This window comes from Trachemys scripta, chromosome 10, assembly GCF_013100865.1.
Source record: "Trachemys scripta elegans isolate TJP31775 chromosome 10, CAS_Tse_1.0, whole genome shotgun sequence".
Lineage (NCBI taxonomy): Eukaryota > Metazoa > Chordata > Testudines > Emydidae > Trachemys > Trachemys scripta.
In genome coordinates, this window is record NC_048307.1 from 43,717,689 (window position 1) to 43,741,285 (window position 23,597).

At 42.8% G+C, this 23,597-nt stretch overlaps 1 protein-coding gene across 3 annotated transcripts in view; it reads left to right on the forward strand.

Annotated features, from left to right (window-relative positions):
* PKM (pyruvate kinase M1/2) overlaps window positions 1–23,597 on the forward strand; it is a 40,888-nt gene that overhangs the window by 7,688 nt on the left and 9,603 nt on the right. For all 3 annotated transcript variants that reach the window (XM_034784869.1, XM_034784868.1, XM_034784870.1), the window contains exons 2-8: window positions 3,419–3,579; window positions 4,569–4,660; window positions 10,413–10,544; window positions 11,571–11,757; window positions 13,861–14,131; window positions 15,863–16,013; window positions 19,317–19,469. In XM_034784869.1, coding sequence (XP_034640760.1) covers window positions 3,438–3,579; window positions 4,569–4,660; window positions 10,413–10,544; window positions 11,571–11,757; window positions 13,861–14,131; window positions 15,863–16,013; window positions 19,317–19,469 — 1,128 coding nt within the window. In that variant the 5' untranslated portion in view covers window positions 3,419–3,437. The remainder of the gene's footprint in view (window positions 1–3,418; window positions 3,580–4,568; window positions 4,661–10,412; window positions 10,545–11,570; window positions 11,758–13,860; window positions 14,132–15,862; window positions 16,014–19,316; window positions 19,470–23,597) is intronic.

The following is a 23,597-nucleotide window of genomic DNA, read 5'->3' on the forward strand; positions in this document are numbered from 1 at the left end:
GTCGACAGGGGAGCCGCGGCCATCGATCCCGCGCTGTCTGGACCCCAGGTAATTCGATCCAAGATACTTCGACTTCAGCTACGCTATTTGCGTAGCTGAAGTTGTGTGTATATCTTGGATCGACTTCCTTCCATACCTCCCCCCCCCCGAGTAGACCAGCCCTTTGATGCTTCTAAGCAGCAGCACAACTAGAGCTGTATATCCCAGGCCAGTCTCCATTTTAATATCAAAAGGAACATACTAATTCTGAACAAACACAGACCAGTTCAGACATGTAAGTGCATCTTGCCAGAGACATGTGAGGCTAGGCTCTCTAATAAACTTGGGATTTACTAGTCGTGTGTCCTAATGAAATCAATCTGATTTATTCCTACTCTAAGATCTTCATTGTCTTGAGCAAGCCATGCCGATCTGCATTTTGCAAAAGTTTCTAAAATGTAAAATGCCAAAAATAGTACTCCAATCTTAACCTGCAGCAGAGTTCAGTGAATTCTTCCTAGAAAAGCACTGTAATTTATAAGCAGGGAAGTGCAAAAACATAGGGCACTATTATTATTTATTATTTTATTTTATTGCAAAACTAAAGCCACATGCAGGAAAACACACTGTTTCTATATTCTTGATGGTGCTTTTCTTTCCACCTCCAACTTCCCCAGCCCAGAAAAGCCAAAGTCACAATGCCTGTGATCACTGTTTCTCTGACTTTTGAAAAGATTGTCCCTAATGGGATTCTGACTTCAAATGAAACTTTTAAAAAGCAGTAATCTTATCACAGAGTGAGTGTGAAATACAGAAATTTAAATTAGAGTAGTTTGTAAATGACTGTTATGGGTTTTCCATGAGGTGCTGGCTGCATTTAACACCCTCCGCCTCCTTTTTTTGAAAAGCTTGTGACTCAGTAATAGCCTGAGAGCCAGTGGACTGTCAGTTTCCATCTCAGTTGCTCATCCCTTGTACAGAGCCAGATGAAATGAGATGCTTCATATTGGTTCCAGAATTGTCTTGCATTCAGATAGTGCATGCTGCATATTTTGATTTATTGGTGTCAATGGGCATGGGGAGAACTTTTGCTGCTACAGTTCCTTCTCATTCATTTGTGAGAATATACAGTATACTACTCCCTAATGCATTCAGCTATTTAGACTATACAAGGTGCTACATGATATAAAGGTTTTGCTTGAACTCTTCAGAGGCTTGCACCTGAAATCTAGGCTGTGATGACTGGCTACAGGATATTTGGGAATGAACTAATAAATATTAAACCAGCTGCATCTTAACTGCTCCCCTTCTGCAAATCAGTCTTCCTTCTTAGTAAGATCTAAGTATTGCTCCTCCCATCCAGAAGTTATTTCCTATGTTAGTCAGGCCAACCAGTAGGAAATAACTAAACACTTAATCCATCAGAGGACCAAAAGCAACCTAAACGGATGTCTGGAAGTCTGACACTCTGTGTTCATGTGTGAAATTGCCTTTTCAGGGAACTGCTTTGTTTTTAATATCTAAAAAAACTCTTGCATAAGAGTGGGGAGAAAGTGGTTTGATATGAAGGAGCTAATGTTTCTCCTTCTGTACCACCTCCTCATGCTGCTGGGAAACATTAAACTATGTATGCTGGAATAGCCATGTACCTTAATGTAACCTTACAATGCTTCTAATATGGACAGACTTTCATGTGCCTTCATTTCTACCTCAGTGAGTCAACACCTTCCCATGGGGCTGGATAAGAGAATACTTGCCAGAATATACTGAGGTTTTCAGTAGCCTATGTCATTGCTGTAAGTCTCTGTATCATAATGAGGATGCAGTGAGTCAGAGCTGCCTTGCGAGAGAAACTGCACGTAGATGCAGAGAAATTGGAAGGCCTGACTGGCAGAGGTGGGTGAGGGAGGAGCTAAGCTTCCTGAGTGAACCATCTTAAAACAGCATGTGCTCTCCTGTGATGTCAATGCTTAATACGTGGTGGTAGGATCATAGGGGATATTGCTTCTGCGAAGGGCTATAGGTGTAGTCATAATGCTCAAGTTTATCACAGTGCTATTCTAATGGTCAGGTAGTGTCTCCTTCAGACACCCTCAGCTTGAAGGGGTTTTATGGCACTAGCCTTAATTTGTATGAGGGTGAAAGTTTGTATAGGTTCTCTGTGTGGTGCAGTATTGATTAAACTTAAGCCTGTTTAGCTGTTCAGACATAAAGAGTTGGTTTTAAACTCCTACAGGATTAATCCATAATGTTGATTAGGCACTTGGGTATAGAAGAGACTTCAGCTCAAAAATGAACCTTTTGAGTTCTACATCAAGGTGCATATTATCTGTAACAAGACTTTGGCACAATAATAACGTTCACTGTGGTATAGCTACTACAGTCTGTAGATACTTGAGGGCAGAGACAGGAAACTGGTTGAGGGAGTAAGAATGAGGGAGCAGCACAAACTATGGATGTATTTTGGACCAACTGTAGGAAAACTACAGTAGTGGTCGGTCTTGCTGTTGCCTGAGTCCTCAAAACTGGTCACAACTGCAGGCAGTGTTCCTAGGCTTAACCCCCAAGTGTAAGCATTCCTAGAACTCTGCAGTATGATGACAACACCTGTGCTCTTGCATAGTAGCACACTTGAAGACTGGCCTACAGGGAGGGGTGTGAATTGTTGAGTGCTCCAACTGCCCCATGTAGACCCTGTTGGCATGAACTAAAAAGGCACCAGTGTGTGTTGTCCTGTGGACTACATCAGCATGCACTAAGTACTTTTTTGTTTACACCAGCAGGGTGTACGTGGGGCAGTTAGAGCACTCTACAATTCAAACCCCTGTAGCCTGGACTGCAGCATCATGTAAACAAGCCCTAAGGAAGTCCAGTGTTCTGAGATGATTGGGTCAGGCAGTGTTTGCTTATTATACAACTCTGGCATATCTAACTCTGGTGCCATACAAACGAGCCCTTAAACAATCTTTACTATGGTACTTAATGAACTTGGTTCCTGGTCTGATCAGTTAGGGGCTTCCCTTGGGCTAATGTTACATTTAATATGTCTGCGAATCCATACACTTGTCTGTTAAAAATACCCTGTAAAATCACTACAAGGAGACAGAATAAACTGGCTGTAGAAGACATTAATATTTCATTTCATATCAACCACCTCCCAGCAATTTACCAGGCACTCTTCCTAATCTTTTGTTTCTAGTATTAGGGCTCCACACCAATAATTTGATTCAATAACTAGCAGCACCAATCTGTACTGAGATTCCATTTTACATCATTTCTTGGGTAATGTATATAACTTAAATACTCATGCAGAATTTTTACTGAGACTTTTTTTAATCTCAACTCAATTTTCGGTGTACAGTGTACAAGACGTGCTAAACAAATAGGTTTATTTAGATTTACCTGCCAGTCTAAAATAACTCTCTATCCTCTCTCCTAGGTAAAGAATCCCAGCAATCATGTCTAAGCACCACGATGCTTTCATCCAGACCCAGCAGCTACATGCTGCCATGGCAGACACTTTTCTGGAGCATATGTGCCGCCTGGACATTGATTCTGAGCCAATCACAGCACGAAACACCGGCATTATCTGCACTATTGGTATGTGACTCTTAACAGTTTGGGAGAGGGGGGTAATTTATATTTATATCCCAATATAAAATTTAAGAACAGCAGAAAGACTTCAGTGTTCTTGAAGATCTGTAGAGTGAATCATGGAAAAATGCAAATATTTAACTTGCCTCTCTATAAGATGAGGAGCATGGGTGAATTCATGAGTATTGCAACCATATCCTTTTCTCAAGTTTGCATGAATTCTGGCTTCAGAAGTAAGAGAGCCTATCCAGTACTATAAAATATAAAATTGGATTAGCCACTAATCACACCCTTCCTACCTTGGAGACTGAAGCAAAAATAAACTCTTGCTCTGTGCCCCAGTCTTCCTGCATGCTGCACAATGATAGTTAAAGTAGCTTGCATTACAAACTTGTTCCCAAACTAAGAGATGGATAGGAGAAGCTTCTATTAATGGCAGAGAATTGTCTGTCTTCGTGTGCAGCTAGGGAATTGACTGCTAGGAGTTTGAATTTGTGTTTATAAAGTGAAATGCTCTTCCAATTGAGGCTCTTCTAGCTATTGCAGCTGGTTTCCTGTGCAGCATCATTATCCCTTTTCCCCCATTAAATCTAAATTGGCAGATTGAAAATGAAGTAATAAAGATCTAGTGTAATGCTATATGCAGCCAGGGTTGAAGAATTCTTTTAATACTTGGGAACTGCATTTGAGTGTTACAAGTGCCCTTAGTTGGAGTGCAGTCAGTCTTTGCAGATGTCTCTTCATCTATCTTGGAGTTTGTATATGTGAGCTAGTTTGAGGGCATGCATGCAATTTCCAGAAGTCCAGCAAGCAAGGAGACGTTACTTCACAGATATTCAAGTCGCTTTACAATGTCTATCGATATATGTGGTTCACCCTTTCCTATCTTGTGAAATAGCCCACAAACCTAGAACAGTTTCTGGTTTTGCTATCTTTGCCTTTAAAATTCTGTAACAAAGTTAATCAATTGGTAGTAAAACTGTGGTTCCTTCTAGGCCCAGCTTCCTGCTCAGTGGAAATGCTCAGAGAAATGATTAAATCCGGAATGAATGTTGCCCGTCTCAACTTCTCTCATGGAACTCATGAGGTAAGGGCAGAGTGTCTGAATAAACATTGTCTGGACTCCAGCAAAAGTGCTTTCATGGGGCAGGGTACTTGGTCCAAGGTGTGTGTGCTGCTTCAAGCTTCCAGCCTTAGGCAGTGGGAAGATATTTGTGAATTAAGTTGAGTCAAAATGTGCACAACAGGCCATGCTAAGCAAAGGAACAAAATTAGGGTGATCTCTCCCTGTACATATGTCTCTCTGCCCACAAAAAAAAATCTCATACTATAATCTTCTGTACCCAAACCTTCACCCTTAGAAGCTTGCAGGAGAGGTTTGCTCAGGCCTAATCTTAGGCTGGGTGGGCTCAGGTCAGACTGAGAGGGTTGGGTTGTTGTTTTCAGACTCAAACTGACTCTTCCTCCTGAGCCTGGGCCAGTGCTATTATCTGTAGCATATCTGTTGGGTCTGCACAGCCTCGCTTCTGCTGGCTGCTGCCCATTGGTGTCTGCTGCGGGCGGTGGAGAGAGAGAGAGAGAGGTGTGCTTCACTGAAATGCCCCAGCACAGCAAGGTGGCAGTGGCTGACAGGAGCAGGGCATGCAGCTGCTGCTGCACCCACTCCACAGGCAGGAGAAGGTGAGCAGAGATGATCTGAGCCATGCAAGTTGTTTTCCCTCACCTGAACCTGACACTTGTGGTTGGGTTCGATTGGTGTTCGGGTCCCATTGCAGATCTCAAGCTTGCAGTTCATTAGAGGCTGATTAACCTTGGTATTTGCCACTTATGACAGTTTACCACACATGAGCATACATTCCTAGTTAAACTACTACTAAATCGCTCTGATTCTTCCCCAGCTTCTGTCATAAAGCACCACTATATCAAGAGGGGTCTGTTCTTACACTCCATTTTTTTTTCTTATAATGAGTACTTTTAAGTATGCAGGAGGATGAGGTTCCCCCTGCTCTAAAGAATTTTCTGGGTAATTGAATCAACCTATTTGAGCTGCAATCTCTTGTAAAAGGCATAAATGAAAGCTGCTGGGAAAGCAGGTGTGTGTGTGTGTGTGTGTGTGTGTGTATATATATATATATATAATGTGTGTGTATGTATAATGTGCTTCCTTACAATCCTTTAAGTGTGTTAGCAAATGCTAGTTGGTAAAACCTTTTTTCTAAGGGTATTCTGTTTGCTGCTGAGTCTGGATTTCAGAACTAAGCTAATAGGTCACTGCCACTACCTGACAGCTGGCGTACAGGTGGCCAGTTTCAAGATCCTTGAAGCATGGACTTTGCCTTTGGTTGCTGGTTGCCTCTGAAAGAAGTCTTGTTTGTTTGTTTGTTTGTTTTAAACTAAATCACTTGACTCATGTTACTATGTATCCTTAAGTCCCTCAGAGTACCACTTAAAATTAGGTTGGGTAGGAACAAAAACAAACGTAGGAACAGCCATACTGGGTCAGACCAAGGGTCCATCTGGCCCAATAGCCTGTCTTCCGACAGTAGCCAGAGCCAGATGCTTCAGAGGGAATGAACAGAACAGGCAGTCGTTGAGTGATCATCTCTTGTCGTCCACTCCCCATTTCTGGTAGTCAGGTCTTGGACACCCAGAGCATGGAGTTGCATCCCTGCCCATCTTGGCTAATAGCCAGTGATGGACCTATCCTCCAGGAATTGATCTAATTCTTTTTTTTAACCCAGTTATAGTTTTGGCCTTCACAACATCCCCTGACAGTGTTCCACAGGCTTACTGCATTGTGTGAAGAAGTACTTACTCTTGTTTCTAAACCTGCTTCCTATTAATTTTATTAGGTGACCCATGGTTCTTGTGATATGCGAAGGAGTAAATAACACTTCCTTATTCACTTTCTCCACACCATTCATGATTTTATAGACCTCTATTGTATCCCCCTTAGTCATCTCTCTTCCAAGCTGAAAAGTCCTAGACTTTTTACTTTCTCCTCATGTGGAAGCTGTTCCATATCCCTAATTTTTGTTGTCCTTCTCTGTACCTCTTACAATTCTAATCTCTCTTTTTGAGATGGCATGACCAGAACTGCATACAGTATTCAAGGTGAGGATGTACCATGGATTTATGTAGTGTTGTTGTATTTTCTGTCTATCCCTTTCCTAATGGTTCCTAACATTCTCTTGGCTTTTTTTGACTGGTTAGTTCTGATAACCTGATTACTTCCAAGTCCAGTATAGTGGTCCGCTGGAGTGGAATAAAATTCCATTTCTGCCTCAGCCACTGGTTTGCTGTTAACATGTGAATTGTATTCAGCGAACACTGATTTACTATTACAGAAATAAGCAGAGTGCTATTCAAGTTATGCATTGTGTTGTAGGCCGTGCAAGTTGCTGACTAGGGCAATTCCCTGTCTCGGAAGCAAACTCTTAGCTCCTTCAAATAAGTCCTGGGTCTCTGCTTGGCTCACTGGTTTGCAGGGTTATGTTACCTGACCGTTATGGAGATCATGCTCTGGCATTTGAAAGCACTATGTTAAATTTATGCGAGGAATAAGATCATAAGAAATGCAAACCATTTGTTGTGGCAGGCAAGCCCCCCTCAGAGTTTATATAAATAAACTAGATTCCATTTTGTGACTTGAGATGTGGAAGTGATCCCATTCCCAAATATGGCTTCCCTGCAGTAATGCCCAGGGCGTCCATGTTGACTGTCCTTTAGCCTTCAAAATGTCAGGGGTTGTAGTTTCTATAGGACACAAAGTAAGCACCTCAAGCTGTGTAACAACTTGGCTTCTTGCCCTCGCCTAAACTTTAAAGGGCACAGGGCATTAAAATGAACACAGACATTGCAGAAACCACAAATATGCTGACCTTTAAAGTTATGGAAAACTGAAAAATCTAACCATTGGAGTAGTGTCAGTAGCTGGGCTTCTGACAGTGGCCAGAAGCTGCTCATGAGTTAATTTTCTCCTTTCATAATCTCAGCACTTTCAATAATTCTGTCCCTTGGGAATGCCGTGCTCCTAACTTGGATGGATGTATAGGACAATGCAGAGATTCCAGCCTTGTCTATAGCAAAGTTTCTTGACACACTCAGGCCACAACAGGCTGTTCAACTACATCCTTCAGCTCTTTCCGGGACTCCCATTTAATGGTGCCAAAATTGTCAGGAATATTCACTGGGTTTGTGTTCCTCAGTTACTGTGACCAACTTGACGCCTTCTGTGTGATTTGAGTTACTCCCAAAAACTGAGGTTCACAAGGTTTACATACTCCTGAAAACTTGATTGTAATAAATGCTGTAGTGAGGGGAATGCTGCCTTCCAAGTTTGCCTACATTCCTATGTATAGTCTAAAAACTGATGCTACTTTCCTGGCATTTTTTCACTGCATATTCTGTAGACAGTTTTCTATTTCCGTTCTTATTTCATCTGGAGGCAACTGATATTTGCCTGAATAATTAACCTTTTACTTTCTCCATGCTTGTCTACCATATCTATTTTCAGGATGAAATGTCACACCCTTTCCAACTTGCATCGCTTTTCCTATCTCATTGTTTGTACAAGAGGAACAGAAGCTGTCACAAAGTGCAAGAAACTGTAACCATACTAGTGGCTGTAATAAAAATGAATAGACCAAAAACCAGATACCAATTATACCAAACCATAGACTGCAAAAGCCTGATAGGTAAAAGGTTGAAAGCTTAATTGGATGTTGGATAGACTTCCTCCAACAGCTTCCAATAAAAGCCTCTCATGGAGTGTGGAATGTCATGTAAACTTGGTAGAAACATCACTGTAACAATGATCAAATGTGCTGGCTTCTGCCAGCTCAGATTGTCCACCTACTTTTAATTAACAAACTCCTTTCCCTCTAGTTCTTAAGGTTAAGGTCAAACTAAAACAAAGCAATATAGGGGAGGTTAAGATTATAAAAATTTCTAATTGTTCCAAAAGTCCACAGCAAGGTCAGGCAGATCCATGACTTTGTGTTTGAACTAAATTACTGTAAAACACCTCATCTTGGGTACACCATCAAGATGAGGCATGTGCTCTGCCAGTCCTGACTTTCATTTCTTGATCATGAAACTAAATCAGTCTTCTACCTATGGAAGCATTTATTTTAATGTGTATATGCATGAATGGCCTGGGACACCAGAGTGCATACCTAGTGTGAGCAATAATCCCCTCCCCTGTCTAGTAGTAGTAACTCTGTTCCCATCTATAAGGGGGTTTTCAGTTCTCTGTTTAAGGACTTTGTAGCTTCATATAAAATGCCTTCCTCCACCTGCCTTCAGCTCAGTGTTTCCATAAACTTGTATGTGTTCATGAATTCTCATCAGAAGCTTATGAGATTCTGAGGTTATAAAACCTGGAAAGATGCTGAACTGCCTGTACATCAGACTTGCTACAAACTAGAACGAGCAAAAGCATTTTAATCCGTCCCTTGCTGCTACATGTATTTTATGTGGAAAGGAGACAACTAGACTCCTTGTTACATCTATCAATTTGTTTCTAGTCCAAGCATAGTCTGTCTGAGCACCCTCTCTCCTCCAGCTGTAACCTGTCTTCAACAGCTGTCTGTCAGGATTTACATAACCTTGATCATGAAAAGCTTTCTTTACCCAATGTTGCTGTTTGATCAGGCTGAGCAAACAGTTCTTTTTATACTGATCATCTGTGAAGTGAAAGTCAATTGAGATAGCAAGGAACCTCTCTCAGAACCCAGTTAACTCCTTCAGACCAAGTGGGTAGCAATACAACAGTGAGTGGGGTAAACAGAGTTGTATAGAAATTTCCCACATCCTCCTCAAGATAAATACTGTAGGCAGGGCCTATGGAATACTGTGCCAAGCTGGAGCTGAATTCTGCAGCAGCTTCAGACTCAACCTGAAGTTTTGCACAATGTGTTCTATCCAACTTTATGCTATCCTAAACTGTCTCTTCAGACCTTGCCATTTTTGTTCTGGAGCACTGCTGAAATTGTCAGGAGAAAGCTGGAGGTTCTTACATGTGGGTAGGCAGCAGTCAGATCTTTTGGCCTCCGGCGGGTGTGGAAGGCAGTCTGGGGTTGTGGCACTCGGAAGGCAGTTTGGGCTTTTGGTACTGGGGAGTTTTCTTTCCCAGTGCTGTGAGAAGGGGAGTGCTAGTTCTTCACCCTGGCAATTCTTGTCAGCTGAGCAGTCCACAGCATCCAAAGGTAAAGCATACTAGCTTAAACTTCTGTTTGAAACGATTAATAACAAAATAATATTGATGCTTTAAACCATCATTGGGCTTCCATGTTAGTACCCACTGAGAGACAATGAATTACTTGCACTTGCCTGCCATTGGTTTTGGCAGTCTTTGCATGCTTGACAGAACTGAATCTACTTAGGCTGGTCTAAACAGTTTTTGTATGAATATAGCTATATTTAGGGCTGTGATGTTACCAATATATTTATATTAGTACAATCCTAGTGTGGACTGTTACCCACACCACACACAGCAAGGTGCCTCTTACCAGGGTAGCTTATTCCTGACTGGAAGAGGAATACTGGTATAAGTGCACAACGTAACTGTACCCACCCTAAGGGAGTTGTACCACTTCAACTGTACTGATAATTAACTCTTGTAAGACCTTTTCCATACACATGGCCTTCATAACAATGAGTAATCTTAATTAACTGAAAGCTTAGATTCTGCACTGTATTCCACTCTGATGGAGTAGCTGAGCATGGGGAAAGAGAACAGCAGTCTTTGACTGTAAGCTTATAGTGTCCAGGACAGCAAATGAAAAGAAGTGGGCTGAAAACTTTTTTTTCCCCCCTTCCTCCTCCCTCTCTGCCAGTACCATGAAAGAACAATCAGGAATGTGCGAGAAGCTACAGAGAGCTTTGCTTCTGATCCCATCACCTACAGACCTGTGGCTATAGCACTGGATACCAAGGGACCTGAAATCCGAACTGGACTTATCAAGGGAGTAAGTTTTTTTTGTTGTGTATCAGGGGTGGCCAACCTGATCCTGAGAAGGAGACAGAATTTACCAATGTACATTGCCAAAGAGCCACAGTAATATGTCAGCACCCCCCCATCAGCTCCGTTCTCCTCCCCGCCCCCCGCTCCCAGCACCTTCCACCCACCTATCAGCGCAGCCTCCTCCCTCCCCGCACCTCCCAATCAGCTGTTTGCTGTGAGGGAGGCTCTGGGGGGTTGGGGGAGGAGCGAGGGCGCAGCAGGCTCAGGGGAAGGGGTGAAGTGCGGGGAGGGCCTGTGGTGGCAGAGCCAGGGGTTGAGCAGTGGGGGCCCTCCCCTCCCCCCTGGCACATTGGAAAGTTGGCGCCTGTAGCTCCACCCCCAGAGTCGGTGCCTATACAAGGAGCCACATATTAACTTCTGAAGAGCTGCATGTGGCTCCGGAGCCACAGGTTGGCCACCCCTGTTCTATACTATCAACGATTATACAAGCTTTCGTTCTACATTAAAAAATGCCTCTAAGGAACTAGATGATCTTGTGGCTGTAATACTAACTCTGCTTCTGGACCAAGCGTTAGTGTTAACAAACCTCTGAATGAAAGAATGAAGCTGGACCATTTTCAGACACTTCAGGTTCAAAGGACTGACTGTTACACAGTGTGGATGAATTGACTGTCCACTATGCAAAACTGGAATGTGACCATAATGAACATGTTCCACCATAGCAAGCACGTCATGTGCAGGAAAGTAACCTTGCCAGTCAGTGACTATTCTTTTCCATTGTTGGCTCTAGGTGTGTGTGTGGAATATGCTGTAGGTGCGGGAGACATACTTATAGCAGAGATTGCCACCACAAAGCTAGAAGTCACAACTGCTGTCCTGGGGGGAAGTGAATATTAGAGTCATAGAGTTTAAAACAAGAAGGGACCACCAGATCATCTAGTCTGACCTCCTGTATATCACAGGCCATCAACACTTGCACACTAATCCCAACACGCCATTCTGTTACTAAAGTTTCCATTGTTGCATACAGAGTGGCACAGCAGAGGTGGAACTTAAGAAGGGAGCAACTCTCAAAGTGACCTTGGACAACGCCTTCATGGAAAAGTGCGATGAAAATGTACTGTGGCTGGACTACAAGAACCTCCCCAATGTTGTGGATGTGGGCAGTAAAATCTATATAGACGATGGCCTCATTTCTCTGCAGGTTAAGGGGAAAGGTATGTAATGATCAAGGGATTCCAATACCATGAACCCCACACTAATGGTGATCTGCCCCTTTACATCTAACTATTAACTTGTGGTGGTGTTTCACTTGCAATTACCATTCCATTAAGCTCAGCTAGCTATTGAAGATGGACTAACTTGGCACTTTCCTGGTGATTGGCCACACATTTTCACTTCCAGATTTGACCTAACACAATGGGGATGGACTTCTGACTTTGGTAGATGCAGTAAAACCACCTCCACTTCCTTCCCCTTAAAACCATGATTTCAGTAACTGAGTGATGACTTAAGCCACGTTTCACTAGGCTGTATGTGTTCTCCTAAACCAGGCGTGGGCAAACTATGGCCCGCAGGCCACATCCAGCCCCTCAAACCTTTTAATCGCCCCCCCCACCCTCACCCCCGGAGCGGAAGTGGCGACTTGCCCCACTCCGGTGATCCAGTCAGGGAGCAGGGCCCGGGGCTTGCTCTGCTCTGCCCGCCTGACACTCCCACATGTTCAGGTGGGACCTGCATGAGGGCATGCATGTTACTGTGGCTACACAACCCAATTACCAAATGCTCCTCACATGTCGTCAGAGCCTGGAGCATGCAAGCCCACGTGCCTGCTACTTGTTCTCTTAGGTGACTCTGCTCTTTTAGTAGTGTTAATTTTCCATTGTTGAAGATAAAACAAAGAATAGTTGGCCAGGAAGTGCCAGCTGCATTGTTCACATTAATCAAAGAGGGTGTGGAAAGGAGGTAAGTTTGGTTTAATTATATATAATAGTAAGTAAAGTATAACAATGTTTGTTTCTGCTAAAATGTATCTTTATTTAATAAAGTTTTATTTGAATATCTCTGAATTGTTAATTTCATGAGCATTCATGGTCTGCCATACAATTTCCACCCCCAGATGTGGCCCTCAGGCCAAAAAGTTTGCCCACCCCTGTCCTAAACCCTTCATTGCTAGCTGCTCTGATAAAGCACAGGTCAAATTTTGGTCATAAACTACTTGACAATTTCTGCCACTTACTGGGAAAGCTGGCTCCCTCTAGCTAGTTGAGTATCCCATGAACTTAGAGTATTAATATGCCATGGACTGTGCACAGACCAAGGCATATTAACTGAGTTCTCAAAGTGATGCAGAAACCAATGGGTAGGGAACTTTGAGTGGAAAAATCAAACAATTTTTGAAAATCACTGGTTTCAGTATAAACAAACTGCTCTGGCAAAGAGGGAGAACTTATACCCCCTGGCAAACTATTGTCTGTTCCCTAAATAGCTTCATTGCAATCCTCAGATATTGGCAGCGCAGTATATCTGCATCAGTGGACAGAGTTGCTGATTCTTGTATAAAAGAGTAACTAATTATTCTGGCCTGGGGTGCTTATCTCTCTTCTGAAAGGGGAGTAATATAGGATTGGGATAGGGAGACTTTGTGTATTCAAAATCTATCTGCTCCCTTGCTGCACCACGCCAATTCTTGTTTGTAAAATTAGAGCATATCACTAATGTGGGATTAGTCTTACTAGGAAGTGAAGTACCAACAGTTCTTTTTTTTTTTTTTTTTTTTTTTTTAGCTATCTGCTTTCATGGTAGAGTGCACTGAACTGTGGCTAGTGAGATGCGTCCTCCAGAGCTCCCCCTCTTTCAGTGGTACTTATATTTGCAAGTGTCCTGGAACATGTGAACAGCCTGTCTAGAAACCACCAAATTGCATTTCTATAGTTCAGCAATCATACTCACATGTTTATAATAGATATCTTCCCTTTTCAGGAATGGGAGTGGAGGTGAATCTAGACTGACAGAATTTATTCCCAGGAGCAGGATTTAGCAGACCAATGCAAAATGCAGGTGCTCCCGACCAGCCTGTGCCTAAGGGATTACCATAACATGATTGTCTATTGCAAAGGCACAAGACAATTACCTGTGCTGTCTGGTGGGCAAAACAACTCTGGCTGTGAAAGTGTCCAGTCACCTGCTCTTCTCCAGTAGAAAGAGAATATAGTAAGAAGTGACCAGTACAGAATAATGGTGAAGTGATAGGGGAGGGGAGCAAGCAACAGACTATATGAAAGTAAGATGCTTACTTAAACTCATCCAATTTAATTCAGGTGCAGACTATGTTCTCACTGAAGTTGAGAATGGTGGTATGCTTGGTAGCAAGAAGGGTGTAAATCTGCCTGGTGCTGCAGTGGACCTTCCTGCAGTCTCCGAGAAGGACATTCAAGATCTGAAATTTGGTGTGGAGCAGGATGTGGACATGGTGTTTGCTTCCTTCATCCGCAAGGCAGCTGATGTCCATGCTGTCAGGCAAGTGCTGGGAGAAAAGGGGAAGAACATCAAGATCATCAGCAAGATTGAGAACCATGAGGGCGTGCGCAGGTGAGCTTTCCCAAGCATGGCTTGTACAAGTGACAGTAAAGATTCTCACAGGTGTGGGGATGGGAGGAAAGACACCCACTGGGAGCACAAATTTCATTTTGCTGAACTGCAGCTTGTCCTTTTGGTTCTTCTCTGCAGAAATGAGTCACTACTATATTACTGCCTTCATTGCAAAACAGGTTAGCAGTTATCGCTGTATATCTATCAACATACTGTAACATACAAATGGGTACATTTGGATTTTTTGAATCCTGGTCTTATGTACTTAACCTCACCTCATCAGCTCAAACTTCAGTAATTTGCAGTGGATTGCCTAGTACTTAATGCTAATTAGCAAGGTCTCTACTCTTTTCCTGTACCAAAACTTAATCTTCAATTCTAGCAGTAGCAGCCAGTTACACTGAAGTATTGACCATTTATTTCTCAAGTGACTCAACAGATATGTCTATACTGCACCCAAAAACAAAACAAAAAAAACCCCACCTTCAGCAATATGTCTCAGGCCCCAGGTCAGCTGACTTTGTCTGTGAGACTAAAAATAGTAGTGTAGATGTCACAACACTTTCTCCTTGTTCAACTTAGAAAACTGGAATCTGATTAGCTACCAAAATGATAATCTCTTCTCTCCTCTTAAAGATTCTCCTGGTATTGTAATTAGCCTTTCACATAACACAAGTAGGCTTTGAATGAGAATAGATTTTTATGGGTGAATGTAAATTTCATCCTCTACACACTTCTATCAATTAAAATTTTCCAATAGAAGTAAGAAAACTACTGCTTGATAACTTAATCAAAATCCAGTGATTTAAACTTGTTACAAGCAGACTAAAGCAGGGGTCTCAAACTCAAATGACCAGGAGAGCCACATGAGGACTAGTTCATTGGCCCGAGGGCCGCATCACTGACACACACACCCCTCGCTGCCCCCGGCCCTGCCCCCACTCCATCCCTTCCATGAGGCCCCGCCTCTTCCCACCCCAACTCTGCCCCCTCCCTGCCCCCAGAGGGTGCAGGAGGGGTATGGTGGGGGGGCTCAGGGCAGGGAGTTGGGGTGCAGCAGTGGGTTGAGGGTGCAGGCGGGGGCTCAGGGCAGGGAGTTGAGGGGCGGGGTGCAGGAGGAGCCCTCTGCTCTCCTCCCCCATCCCACCCCGGCTGCAGGGACATGATGCCAGCCGCTTCAGGGAGCAGTGCAGGGCTCGAGGGGGGCAATCCCGCGGGTGTAGTTTGCCCACCCTGGCCTGGAGGTAAGTCGGGGAGGGGGGTGCACGGGCCACTGGGCGGGTCACAGGAAGTAGCCCCAGGCCGCGTGTTTGAGACCCCCTGGACTAAAGAATGAATAGTACAAACAGGTATGACTTGTAAATTTTAAGGATAGTTACTTTGTATATTTTGATTTGTTTTAACATCTTGGAAAGCTTTTTTGAATGCCATTATCTGTCATTAAATAACTGACCCCAATAATTTCACACAACTGTAGAAAATTTAAATTGATCTAAAGTTTAAAAATAAGCATCATTACTGTCCATTTAAATTGTATATTAAAAAGTGGAATAGCTTATGGGAAAACAGTATTTGTAACTATATTGCTCAGATGATTGTATAAACTTGTACTAAATGAAAAGTATCTGGTGGAGAGCGTGACTTCCACCTTTTCCCCATAGTTCCTAAAATTGAAAGGTATCTTGCAGATGGAGGAAAGAGTAAAACAAGTTTTTATTTTTTGGCCATGAGGTTTGATGAGGTTCTGGAGGCCAGCGATGGCATCATGGTGGCCCGTGGTGACTTGGGTATTGAGATCCCTGCTGAAAAAGTCTTCTTAGCCCAGAAGATGATGATTGGACGTTGCAACAGGGCTGGGAAGCCCATTATCTGTGCTACTCAGGTACTTCAAATATCATTAGCTTTCTTAATCATAGTCTCTATCATGTAACTTCTCTAGTAGTACTTGAGATTCATTATGCCCATTACTCACTTAGATATTGTTTCAAGATATCCCTATCAGAGCATGAAGATAACACACAGAGCGGAGCTGCAAAGTACAGTGGCTCAGCAGCTTTTCTGTCTTCATGAATAAGACAGAAGCAAACTGAGATTTCTATACTTGCTTCTCCCAAGTTAGTCAGTAAACGCCTCGTACCTCTGTTCAACCAAATAGAGTAATTTGGGTGTGGGAAGAGATGCCTTTCAGACATTCTTGTGACTGGACCTCTTGCATGGGTTGGAATATATAAAAGGTTAAGCCCTAAAATATGGGGCCTAGAAACATTTCATCCAAGTGAAGAAACTTTTATGGATTTGCCAATATCCCCTCACTTTTCTTTCCTCTTGTGTTCACTGGTCTCTCTGCATTTAATGGAGGCAGAAGATTAAGTTTCCAATACAGAAGTTAAATTGCATTTTATAAGGGTAGCAGGCATTAGTGATTAATAGTGGATTAACTCTTTCTGTGTAAAGGAGTCCATTCTTCATTTCCTTCCTGTTATGACTTTGAAAACAATTAGAGTTGTGCAGGGTTTTATGTAAACTATTCTGCAGAAGGGATCTTAGAGTATACTGGTCTGTCACATCTTATGCACATTTAACATGCGCGATTTCAGCTTTACGCGGTCGGCAAAAATGAAAAACAAAAAAGATGTAATTTTGACTATATGCAGTTTTCGCTTTACGCGCTAACCGTGGAACGCAACCCCCGCATAAGATGAGGCAGACCTATATTCAGATTTTAGCAAGTAACTCTGCTCCATTCTCTGGGCTTTGTGTCTTATGTGGGAAAATCTCCAAAACTCTGCAGCAGCACTACAGCCTCAGCTGGGAATAGAGGAGATGCACAAATAAAATTTCTAAGTTGTCACTAATGGCAACTGAGATTCTCCTCTTCTTCCCCTGACACTTCTCCTTTGTGCTTCACGCTTGGAGAGTGAGCTTTAAATGAGTTGATAGTGAATAGGTAGATTACTCTTTACTCCTGGGGGAATTGTGCACAGAATTTTTAAGTGCAGAACACTTTCAAATTCTGCATATTTGTCAAAATAACACAATATAATCACACCAGTTTCAATTATTTTTGGTCACTTATTTCAAAATACCTGTCAGCAAATATGTCTGTAACAATACAAACAACAAAAGATTCAGGAAATGTTTTTTGACAGATTCCTTATTAGGCATATTAATACAGAACTCTGAGTAATTAATTTAAACTACAGTATCATTTCTCGCACCCCTCAGAAGCAGTTCAAAGACTTGGGGGAGTCAGAGGTAATGGAGGAGCTGAGAGAGAGAAGTAATTGCTGGGACAGAGCCTGGGTGTGAACTTAGAGGGTTGTTGGGTATGGGTGGGAAAAGTATGGAACAGATTTTTGCGGCGGGGTGGGGGGACAGGGAGAGATTAAGGAGCTTCCCCCATGCAGACCCCAGCTGACCCCTACCCTCTCCCATTCAGTCAGGCACATCTGCCAATCCCCACGTGTCCTTGCATCCCTTGTCCACATGTCTCCCCCTTCTCCATGTGGCCCTGTGCCCCCACTCAGCCACTCCTGTCACCATGTGGCCCTGCAGTTCCACTCTCATTCAGCCCCTGCCCAAGCCTGTTCTCCCCCACTAGCCCTTATGAGCCCTTGTTTGACTCCCCAGCAGGCCCATGCTGTCTGTGTCCCCTGTCTCCTGACCTGGTCCAACAGGCACTGTGAAGATGGTAGGCTCTTTCTCTTTCCTAGTTGGCCGGGAGCTGCTACTCTCTGGGCGCACCGCAGCGCCCTCTGGTGGGGGGGAAAAGGCAGAGCAGCAGCAACTTTCCAGCTGAAGCTTTTTTTCTGTGCAAAAAATTAAAAATATGCACAGCTCGTTAATTATGCTGGTGCACAGTGGTGCAGAATTCCCACAGGATTAACTCTTGCAGGAGTTTTATAAGCAGCCCTCTGATACTGGAAGGATCATCTTCCTGGTATCTCTGAAGCTGGTGTTTCAAGAATAGCCTGGTTTCCAGTAGTAGGGTATTTTAAAGGACCATATGCTCTGGACACTAGCCAATTGGGCCTCTTGGTGTTTACTACAGTGCACGCCAACTCCTGGCACTGTCCAATTGAGACCTCCTCACTGGAAAAGTCCCTAGGTTTAAGTCACAGGTGGAGCAGTAAGTGGGGGAGACTGGGGGAAAGACCAAGACGAAACTATATTGTGGGGACTGAAAGGTGGGAAAAGATAGTGCAGAAGGGATGAAGGAGAACATAAGTTTGTTTGTTTTTTGTTTTTTTGTTTTTTTTTAAAGCTACCCTTAATTTTCCACCTGCAGCCTCGCTAGCAAAGTGCTAAGATGCTATTTTGGCTGCAGTTTGTAGGCACTTCAGCCTCAACTTGCTTTCTAAACTAGTGTCTGTTAATTCTGCTTCACATATTCCTCTTCATAAAGAGTCAAAATAAACAGCTGAGAGGGTAGCTAAGCTTTATTTTTTTTTGGGGGGGGGGGGGGGGGGGAAGCACTGTCTGAATAGTCGGCAAACCTTAAAAGTTTAAACTACCCAGCTCAAAATAGAGAAGGTGGTGTACAACCTTTCCTTTATGCAGTCATTTAGTAAAGTAGTGGTGGAAAGATGTCCTATAAACCTGAACAGTCTCACTTTTTAAAAGGAAGTGTGCAACTAATGAGCTAGACTGTAATAGCAACAAGCCACAACAGTGTTCATTAGTTGGCTATTGATGTATTAATTTCTCTAATATATGCCTGGTTGTGGATTATATTATATGAACCTAAACCTCTCACATCCGTATATTCGGCTCTTACTTTGCTGCTGATCAACTGGTGGTTGAATATTAATGTTACACAGCTGCCTTAAGTAAATGCCAATTGTAGCATCAGTTAATTTTTTATAATTCTTATGTAGCAAGTTCCTTGATGAAATCTGCTGTGATGGTCTGAGAGTTCTGTCGTAAGGTTTGGCATAACAGTATTCAAACTTCAATATGTCATCAGCTCTGTTTCCATGCGTGACACTGTTGTTCTGGTGGCCAGACAAAGCATACTTGCTACAAATAGTCTAATCAGACTTACTGATACTTAACTTGGTGCCGTACCCTACAGTATAAAATGCTTTAAAACACATTCCAGTGCTTACATAGGTGTACTAGAAAAGTAGTTGGTCTCTTCCATAGTGGGGTGTTAATTTGTTCAGCCTGACTTCCCCTTTTCCAGATGTTGGAGAGTATGATTAAGAAACCTCGCCCAACCCGTGCTGAGGGCAGTGACGTAGCTAATGCCGTCTTGGATGGAGCAGACTGCATCATGCTGTCTGGGGAGACTGCCAAAGGAGACTACCCTCTTGAGGCTGTCCGCATGCAGCACGCTGTGAGTAATGCCTTTGCTTTAAAGGGTAGAATTACATAGTACAAAGTGGAACCTTTCCAAAGAGGTAAAGGTAGCATATATCCCACTTCCTGCTTCCTCACTCCATCCAGATGTCTGGTTGTCCAAATGCATTCAGAGTCAAGTAGCTATACCTAGCAGTTCTATAATGGCAGCTCCTTGTCCATGCTCCCACTAACCCTTTTTGAAAAAGTAAGTCTGTTCTCCCTTCTATTATTTCTTCCCCCCCCATTCATCTTCTTAACCTACAGTTACATAGAGCATGGACTTGTAAGCCCACTAGACCCTGACCAGGAGCAGATCAGTGTGGTGCTGCCCTCCTGCCACTAGATCCTTTATGAGAAATGATTTCCTTTATATGCCAGACATGCAAATGTCACTTGCCATGTGCTTTGTACTCATCACTTAGAGACAGAGCCAAGAGTTGAAGTGCAATGCTGAGATGTCTACTTCACAGTGGACTATAAGAAACCCTAACTTATGTTTATATGCCAAGGTTGAGCTTTCTTCCTTGTTACCCTGGTGTTGATTCCCTTGAGTCCACTGCTCTGATCTCTAACTCCACTTTTGACACCTTCTGTGCTGCGGAGCTGCACCAAGGATCACTTTGACCTTGATTTGAGCTCAACTCCATATACTGAAAAACAATTCAAATTTAAATAAATTAACTTGTGTGGTGAGGGAGTGGGATGGTTTAATGGGGTGCTTGTTCCAGGTTTACTGTCCTGTTGCATTCAACAGCTCTGCATTTGACTACTGTTTATGGGGATGTTTCTTGCATGATGACTGACAGGACTTTTTTTTTTTTTTACATGTTTAAACTGCCAGAAACCTCTCTGCTCTGCTTTGAGTTCACCCAGCTCATCTTCCCATTAATTTAAGTTTAATGCTAAGTGTCTAGAAGTACTGATAATCTCCGGGTAACTGCTGTGAATTACAGCATTGACAATGCACTAGTTTGTCAGTTGCAGTTCAGGTTATATAGATTAATAAACATAGCTACTGTATGTGTATTTACAATTCCTTACATAAGTATACTTTCTTCTCACTGTTAACTGTATTTGGTCTACATTCACTGGAACTTTTGTACACTTAGGGAACAGATGATGAAACCAGATTGGTGTGGGCCAGTGATCTTAAAGCATGTGATCGCTCTGCACTGTAAACTGTTCACTAACTGCCTGCCTAAAGCTTCTCCTACTAGGAAATCTTGAGGGTTGACCCTGATATCTAAATCTGGAAACTTGCTGCAGTAAAACTTAATTTCAAAAATGAACTCTTGTGATCCAGTTTAGTTTCAGATAATCTAGTTTGACTAGCAGAAGTTCTTTAGATCTGGCCACTAGATAGTACATGGGTACTGGTGATCTCAAGTGTTGTACCTACAGTAACTAAAAAAATAAGGAAGGTCAATCAAAGGACATGGTCAACAGATTCATACAAATAGTTCTAGGATTGATTCACCCCCACCCCCCCCCACACACACACACACACTAGGCAAAATACTGCCTTTTTTAATGGATGGTGGCTTTCAGTAATGCAGTCTTGAACTTCCGTATTGTAGCTCATCATACGTATACTGCATTTATGCTAGGTTCTTAACTACCAGGTTAAGTTCTGAACACTTGGTTTCATAGTGGCAAAACATATTGGAGAATTGAACCTCCAAGCATGAGGGGGAAAATAAACCAGTGCACGCAGCTAAAAAGGTGAAACTGAAGCTTCTGATGTAATGCAAAATGGATGTGCCTACTGGCTTTGATGGTTATGATTCTGAAGGTTTTGGCCCCACCTTTTCTTAAACTTGGGCTATCCCCAAATCAAACCCAGCATGTGGAGGCATTTAGTACTGCTGCAACATTACTAGGAGTAGCTAGACACTTGCGTGTTTTTTCCTAAAGTGAATGCTATTCAAATGGGCCGAGTTACAGCCTCGGAGCACCAGCAACTTCTGCTTACCTCTTTTGCTGTGACACAATGAGTAGTTAATATCTGCACACATGGACTAAGGCTTGTCTGCACAAAGGTGCACAAACCCAGGCTCAGCTGAGGGCAGTTTAAAACATTGAGGCTTTCTGTTGCCTTTGGGGGGGGGGGGGGGGAAATCTCACTAAGCTCTGTAGAGCATCTCGGGTCAAAACCTCAGATTATGGAATCTGGCTGCTGTGAGGCTCAGTTTCTCCACCTTTCCAGACTAAGCCATGTAAAATGGCAGTGTGACCGCTTACCAGCATTGCAAGTACTGACCACTGTAAAACTAACTGAAAGGAGCTGCTCTTCTTTCTAGAAGAAAACAATTTATTCTAAAACTTAGCAGGGGGTAAAAAAATCTGATACGACAGTGACTGAGCACTATAGAAATGTCTATACAGTTCAAGCAAATTCAGGTTCCCCTAGCACTTATGCAGTCCCGTTACCTGCAGCTCCATTTACTAGAACTGCTCTTCCTAGAAGGAGGGTCTTAATACTGGGTTGCTAAGTTGTTTTTTGTCACTTCTAGAGCACAGTTTTTCCCCTTTTCAGGAGCATGAGGGTTTTACATGCAGTGTATGGTGACTGCATAATCCTCCTGGGTTGCTCCTGCTTTCTTCCCGGCTAAGTGTTTGCCAGTGGTAAGACTGCTCAATTCCAGTGACATCAAAATGAGCATGGACCACTTTTATTGATGCTTTCTTGGTCTAAAAATCAAGTCAGCTGATGAGAGTAATAGGACCCTTATGTTCCTGCTTTCCAGCTTCTGTTATGAAAAATGTTTTTACACATTTCAGCATCTTCTATAAATGTGAAGCAATACTTTGCTCAGACTCTAGTCCTTCATACAAGTTTACTTTTTTGTATTGCTACTCTGTATTGCCAAAACTTTGTTACAAAATACTCCAGCAGCAAAACTGGATGCTTAGCTAATGGACGTAGGCTCAAAGATCACTGACAGCTGCTACCTGTATACATAAGACAGTATTTCCATGAAACATCAGCTCAGTGGTTAGGGAATATGGATCAAACTGGTTCTTCACACCTACAGTGAAAACAATGAGATGCTCTAGCTAGGTGCTCTTCCTCCCCATAGCTTCTAGGAATGTTTAGGGTGTTTCAGACCCTAGAAGTACTTTTATGTACTAATCTGTAATGCATCTGAAGAAGTGAGGTTCTTACCCACGAAAGCTTATGCTCCCAGTACTTCTGTTAGTCTCAAAGGTGCCACAGGACCCTCTGTTGCTTTTTACAGATTCAGACTAACACAGCTACCCGTCTGATACTTAATCTAAAAGAATTTATCCTTTAGGAATGGGGGAGAAAGCTTCTGTTTAAACTTGGTGCCAGAAGTTTTTCCAGTATACTTGATATGTCCTTTCTGCACCCAGTGAATCTCTGACCTGACAGATGTGTTGGTAGAACGTAATAATCACCACTTGGTGACAACTCTAATTTCGATTGGATAACTAAAATTAACTATAGTGGTAATCCTAATGTCCCCAAAAGAACTCCTAGAGTACTGTGCCTCATCAGTAGCAAGTTTCCAGATGTTGGACAGGATACCTCTTCCTGGGAAGGAAGCAGCTCCCAAAACTTCCATTGGTCCTGTCAGTTTAAAAAGTTGACAGCTAATTTGATCAGTGGGAAAAACAAATCTTGAAACTCTGTCCTTGCCAGTTTGTCCAAAGAGCTCAATTAAATTCAAAGAAAGTAGGGCTATGTCTATACTGCCCTGCAGTTTGGACTACAGGGGAGTTAATAGCACACACCAAAGTGCTTTGCAGTAACTCTTCCATGTGTATGCAGTGAGTGCATACTAAGATTCCTAGTTCACATTAATGTAATCCATTGCCCAAACAGAAGGGCAGTGTAGACAAATCCTAAGGGCAGGTCTGCTCTACAGACTTACATTGACGAAGCTGCAGCACATCTGCTGAAGATACTCTAAGCCAACAGAGCTGTCTCCCGTTGGCTTAATAGTGACCGCTTCTCACAGTGGGAGAATTTCTGCTGCTGACATGGTGCTGTCTACACAGAGGGTTATGGTCTGTATAATATGTCACTCAAGAGTATGGATTTTTCACACCTCTAAGTAATGTAGCTATACCGAAGTAAATATGTAGTTTAGATTAAGGG